We start from the raw sequence: 5,977 nt of genomic DNA, 5'->3' as shown, positions 1-5,977 counted from the left end.
TGGAAGTATTTAAAAGACGTGTAGATGCGGCACTTAGGGACATGGTTTAGTGGGCATGGTGGTGTTGGGTCGATGGTTGGACTCGATGATCTTAGAGGTCTTTTCCAACCTTAATGGTTCTATGATTCTATGATTCTATGATCAGTGAATCCTATAGTTTTTGGTAAAAGAACAAATCTTGTAAATCCTGGCCCATTGTTTTGTAATTAAATTTGATCACCTGAAACCTCACATCTTTTCCATGCCATAACATATGCATAATATACGGCTGTTTCTGGAAAGTTGTCCCAGAATTCACTGTGGCTTGCAGAGGTGGGCACCGCACAGCACTGTCCAGGCACCGCTTAATAGAAAATGTTTTAAAGACACTAAGCTAAATAAGAGAAAAAGAAATATTTTTCCTGCAGTAATAGATCACTTTTAAGGTCTGGATTTTCTAAAATGCCAGACGTGATTCCAGTACTCTGTGTCCTTACAGACAAATACCTGCATGTTCTTCAGTGCTTTGCTTGTTGTTTTTCAATCCCATAGAATGCATAGATGTTGAAGGCAAAGGTGATGTTCAGAAAGGATATTGGATCAGCAAGGCTTTATCTTCAGAACGTAACATAAGATAAAAACATTGAGTCATTTTGCAAAAATAATATAAAAATACATAATTGTAACAATTGGTAGTACTGGCTGTATTGTTGTCTGACCCAGCTTCTGCAGAAGGTCAGTGGCAAGGTTCTCTCTAACTCCTTGGATTTGGTTCATACTCAATTTTACTGAATTTATATTCTATTCCTAAATTTGTATTTAGGACATCTGAGGCAACAGGCTATAACATTTTGTTTCTAATAATTTTTGGGATAGGCATGGCTCTATCAATGTGACTGATTTCAAGTCAAGCTGGCGAAGCGGACTGCCTTTTTTAGCCATCATCCAAACCTTACGACCAGGTCTAGTTGATTTGGAGAAGGCAAAAGCTAGAAGCAATAAAGAAAACCTGAAAGAGGCTTTCAGAATTGCAGAACTGGAGCTGAATATTCCACGGCTTCTTGAACCTGAAGGTAAATGATCTGCTTTTTTTTTCATCTTTGTTATCAGGAGTGAGATTAATCCTATATGTGTTGACTTGTAATACAGGAAAAAGTAAGACTGTGCTTAAGTTTGAAATGGAACGTTGATCTTTACTGAAATGATCAAACCTGAGGTTCTTTACTTTGTAACACCGACTGTACTTAGGATTTGTAGGATTTTTGAATTGGCAGCAAATGCAGGAACAATATGCAGAAGAAAGGATATGTAACTTTCCCGTTCATGGGAGAAACTTTTTCATTAGTTAATCATGTTATATTAAAATATTCCCAAGGAAAAAGATGTTCATTACATATTAATTTCTGCCAATGGTATGTTAACTGAGCTGCTGCAAAATAAACATGTTTATGGTAATTTGTTTTAATAACTGCAGTATAGCATGTAATTATGTGATCAGGCCTAGAAGGCTGCATAATTATGTAAATAAATGGTGTATTGGCTCTTGTAGATGTTGACATTATGAATCCAGATGAAAAATCAATCATGACTTACGTGGCTCAGTTTTTGCAATACTCCAGGAATTTGCTTGAGTCTGAAGAAGACATGCAGGTACGTCATGTGGTTTATCACTGTGGCGTTTTTAAATGAATGTGCATCATGGATGCCAAGAATGTCAGTACTTTCTTTGCTCAGTTTGTAACCTGACTCAGTAACAGTTAGATAGTAGATCCTCTGATTCAGCTACTGACAGGGCTGAATTGGCTTCAATTGTGATGCTCCTGTGTGGTACTCAAGACTCAATGTGCTAGATTTTTGATGATACAGGTGGAATTGCTGTGCAGGTTGTCTTGTTTCTTTATTTAACTATTACATAGGACATTTTTAATCCTGGTTGTCTTCATGTGTGCTCTGAAGTCTGTATGTGAATATTGGGGTAGAGGCAGACAGATTTGCAAACGTGCAGAACAACCCAGCTTTAAATTTAATGGCTTGCATGTAAGTGACAGACTTTGTCAGTTACAGATCATACTAGTTGGAAAACCAAGTTTTCTGTTCTCTATATTCTCCTATGAGAGTTTATTTATTAATTGGCTAGTCACATATCTCCATACTGATAATCTCCTTTCAGTAGGACTGCAATCATGCTCTTTTTTTAAGATGCCTTCATATATCCAGGTGCCAGGTTTAAAACTTTGGCCTTGCTCTGTAATAGTGCCTGACCCGAAACTCATTAGAGTCCCCAGGAATTATTATTTGTTTTTCAATAGCTTTGAAAGGGGTTTATCATATGCTCAATATGTGTTGTTTTATGGCACAATGTAAATTAAAAACAAGGCTTGCAAAATGGAAAAATAAAATTTTCTGCTCTAATTACCAGGAAAAAGTAAGAGAGGCTGTGAGCTGGTTGGCTACACAGGAGAAGAAGTTAGCAAAGTTGCTGATTGACACAGAGAATGAAACATACTACCAGAAGTACAAAGTAAGTTGCGTTTCATAATTAACTGCTTTTGCAAAAAGAAATATTAAAAATAGTCTGAGAAACATAGCTTTACATCTTCATTGCCTAAACTGAAGTGTTAAATAAACTTTTAAACAAGAGTTGGAAATCTGACAATGAATTTGGTAAATGCTCTCAAATGATTGAGGGAAGGATAGGATGAAATTCTTTCTCTTAGGAAACAGATATATGCTTCTTGGTTTCTGAACAGAGCAAGGTATTTTGGAGAGAGTAAAGTAGTGTCTTTTAATTAATTGACATAGTTGAAGACTTGGACAAGAGTCAAGCACATAGGCCCTTTGCAGGGTCACCTTTGCCATTTCTGTAGTGATAACAACAGCTTGTTTTACCCAACTAATGTTGTAGAGGAGGAGTTGAAATGTTAGCTATAGATTGTTCCTGAAGTAGAATTTCCTTTGGTTTTTATTGTAGCCAGTTTGTAATAAAATGGCCCATGGGAGACTGTGAGGGGAGGAATTTTCCCTTTCTCTTGGTGGGAGGGGAGAACCATGTCCTGACTGCACTGACATTATATTAAATACAGATTTTGCTAGTGAATGGGACCTATAATCTGGGTCCCAAATACTGCCTGGAGACAAGTATGCCTCTTTCCTGCTATCTTGCTTTTCCGTGCATCACACCCTTTGAAGTTAATGGAAGTCATACCAGTGTGTTCAAAGGCAGTACTTGGCTCCATGAGCTTCCATCTGAAGACTTCTTCTATGAATTACTCTTCCTTTTTATCCCTAGGAAATGATGTCATTTATGGAAGCATTTAACCAAGGAAAAAACCCCTTTCTGCCTGTGTTGTCATCAAAAAGAAGTGAAGCTGAGCTGAGCGAAGGCCAGAAGCAGATGAGAGAAGAGTGGGATAAACTGATCTCTCAGGTCAGAGGCATTTCTAGCTCACTTTGTTACCAGTGTGAGCGTGTTTGATGAAGAAGCCTAAGTCTACCCCAGGAACTCGCACAGGGAAAAGTGGGGAGGTGATACTTTATTTGGATCGATAAAAGAGGTATTGACCCTGAACCCGAAGTCCAGACAAACTGGGTGGTGTACAGTGCCCAAGAGGAGGCAGAAGGTGACTGTGTATTACCCTTCTGCCTCCTGAGCCTCAGAACTGAGATGTCTGCGAAAAATGGCCTGCGTCTGTTATCTTTAAGCACTCTTCTGATCAAAGTTTTTGGCCTATTTATGCTTAAAAGGTTCTTTTGGGACAGAATTACAGCTCAGATAATGATGCAGCTGGGAAAAATGTGTTAATATATTTCCCACAGCACGGATGGTGATATAGTGAGATCTGGTTGGTCAGTGCTTTGCAATGAGGTTGGCTGTGTTGTCTCCCTCTGCTGCAAGTGGGATGTGTTGGGCCTTGCTGGTAATTGCTCTTTACGGAAGAGATGTTGCCCTGTCAGCCCCATGATGGAAAGCTGTCCAGAGCATCTCTGGTTCCCCTCTATTTTGCAACTAATTTACTATAAATTTCCCTGTTGCTGGGCCTCGAGACGGTCACCAGCCAAGGATAGTAACTGCCAGATTTGTTAGAGATTACAGGCTGGGGAGCAAATCTGGGTCTCAGGTAAACAGCTGATTTGCAGCTGACTTCACTGGAAGCTCCTTTTCTGAATGGTGACAGGTGTTTTTTTTTGCTGAGATGACATCAGCTTACGGAGCATATGTTAGTATCTTGGGGATGGGGAAGAAAATAATGGTGAGAAATTTAATCACTTGTTTTCCTTTTTAAGATTAACGAATGGAAAATGAAGCTGGACCAGATGTTGCCCTCCCCTCTGGATAGCATTGAGGCCTGGCTTCAGGAGGTAGAACATCTGCAGGCAGAAGATTTGCCTGATTTGCAGGACCCGTTTAAAGCAATATTTGTCTTCAGAGAAATAATTGTAGTATTTAAGGTATGATGATCACAAAGGAACATTCTGTTTCAGTCTGACCTAGCAAAGCACTTGTTATGGAATTGCTATTTGATGTTTTGGGAAGTGATGTGGATATGTTTATCTTCTGAAGATGAAAAGCTCTTCTGAACATACCTTTGAACAATGATGAGATTAATTAAATAACCACATGGGTCTATGAGGAAGGTTTCTAACTTCACTGGGGTGAGATTAAATTTGAGTACTATCTGAATGAGTAAATTATGATATTCTTTTTTATGTGGTTCCTGCACCTTATTTGTTTGTTAAGTAATAGCACAGGGTAATTGCATCCTTATCTTTGAATCTATGCTTAATGCATACCTATTCAGAAAAGCACTTGGGCTCAGGGTTACATTCCAGTGAGTTCATGCCGTCTGTGTGTTTAAAGTTAAGTATTTGCTGAATCACTCTGTAATTCCATTCAAAGCAATGGGAGGTATTTTGGTACCTCAGTACCATGCAAGTTATTTATTCTGATCTTGAAATCTTTACACTGATAATAGTTTAAACGTCTTTTTGAGTTTGAAAACTTTAAAAAGAGTAGATGTGTTGATGCCTGGTTGATCATCATAATGCTGTACACGGTTTTTTTTAATGAACAAGGGGGAAGTTGGATGTTTTTGTGACAAGTCCTTAGAGAGAATTTGAAAGAATGGGGAACAGAGGTTCTTGTGAGTAGCTTGATAACACCACTTTTTTGTACTGTTGCTAGTCAGTTTTTGATATGAGAGATGGCTTTTTAACTGATAACAGCTTTGCCAGAATTTAGCCATTTGATCTATGATTTTTGTTGTTCAGCCTAAGTAGTTAAAACATTTCTAAGAATGAGACAAAGAGAGAGATGTCGTTGGTTTAGGGGTTTCTTTTTTCCCATTGAACATGTAGATAAAATCATTAAGTTCCTTAAGAAGAAGAAACCCAAGATACTAAATTTCTGTCAAATCCACTCTTTCTGACGGGACGACATTCTGCTGAGAATTTTTTTTTGCTCCTCCTTCCTCTAGTCAGTCCTTTTAGTAAGTCTCACGTAGGAATCTTGTTGCCAAGCTGGTGCCTTATAGTGGAAATTTTACTTTCTCTTAAGATCTAGGAAATTACCCGTCAATGCTTGTAACTGTCTGACTACAATAGTATTAAGGTTGCAAAATCAAGTGTTTAAAATCTGTGCACTATTTTAGGGGTTGAGGGCTGCCCCAGGATTTAGCCATTGCCATTAACATGCTTTGTGGCAGGTTTTATTACATAGAAATGAACTTTTAGCATATTTCTTCATATGCCATTTATGAATATGGTTATCTTCTGTGCAATGCATTTTATGTTTTATTTTTATGTTGAGAATTTGGTGCTGAGACAGATGCCCATAAAATATTCCCCAATTATGTGATACCAGCCATCAGAGGGTTAATGTGATATGGATCTAATCATAGAATCATAGAATCATTAAGGTTGGAAAAGACCTCTAAGATCATCGAGTCCAACCGTCAACCCAACACCACCATGCCCACTAAACCATGTCCCTAAGCGCCTC

The 5,977-nt window shown here is 38.3% G+C and overlaps 1 protein-coding gene across 1 annotated transcript in view; it reads left to right on the top strand.

Moving 5' to 3' along the window:
- SYNE2 (spectrin repeat containing, nuclear envelope 2) overlaps nt 1–5,977 on the top strand; it is a 203,754-nt gene that overhangs the window by 29,384 nt on the left and 168,393 nt on the right. The window contains exons 8-12 of the mRNA XM_009332747.1: nt 856–1,052; nt 1,529–1,629; nt 2,399–2,500; nt 3,269–3,406; nt 4,264–4,428. Of these exons, the coding sequence (XP_009331022.1) occupies nt 856–1,052; nt 1,529–1,629; nt 2,399–2,500; nt 3,269–3,406; nt 4,264–4,428 (703 nt within the window). The remainder of the gene's footprint in view (nt 1–855; nt 1,053–1,528; nt 1,630–2,398; nt 2,501–3,268; nt 3,407–4,263; nt 4,429–5,977) is intronic.

Source organism: Pygoscelis adeliae, unplaced genomic scaffold, assembly GCF_000699105.1.
Source record: "Pygoscelis adeliae isolate BGI_AS28 unplaced genomic scaffold, ASM69910v1 Scaffold179, whole genome shotgun sequence".
NCBI classification, from domain to species: Eukaryota; Metazoa; Chordata; class Aves; order Sphenisciformes; family Spheniscidae; genus Pygoscelis; species Pygoscelis adeliae.
The sequence above is the reverse complement of the archived record's forward strand: the minus strand, read 5'-3'. Positions and strand labels throughout refer to the sequence as shown.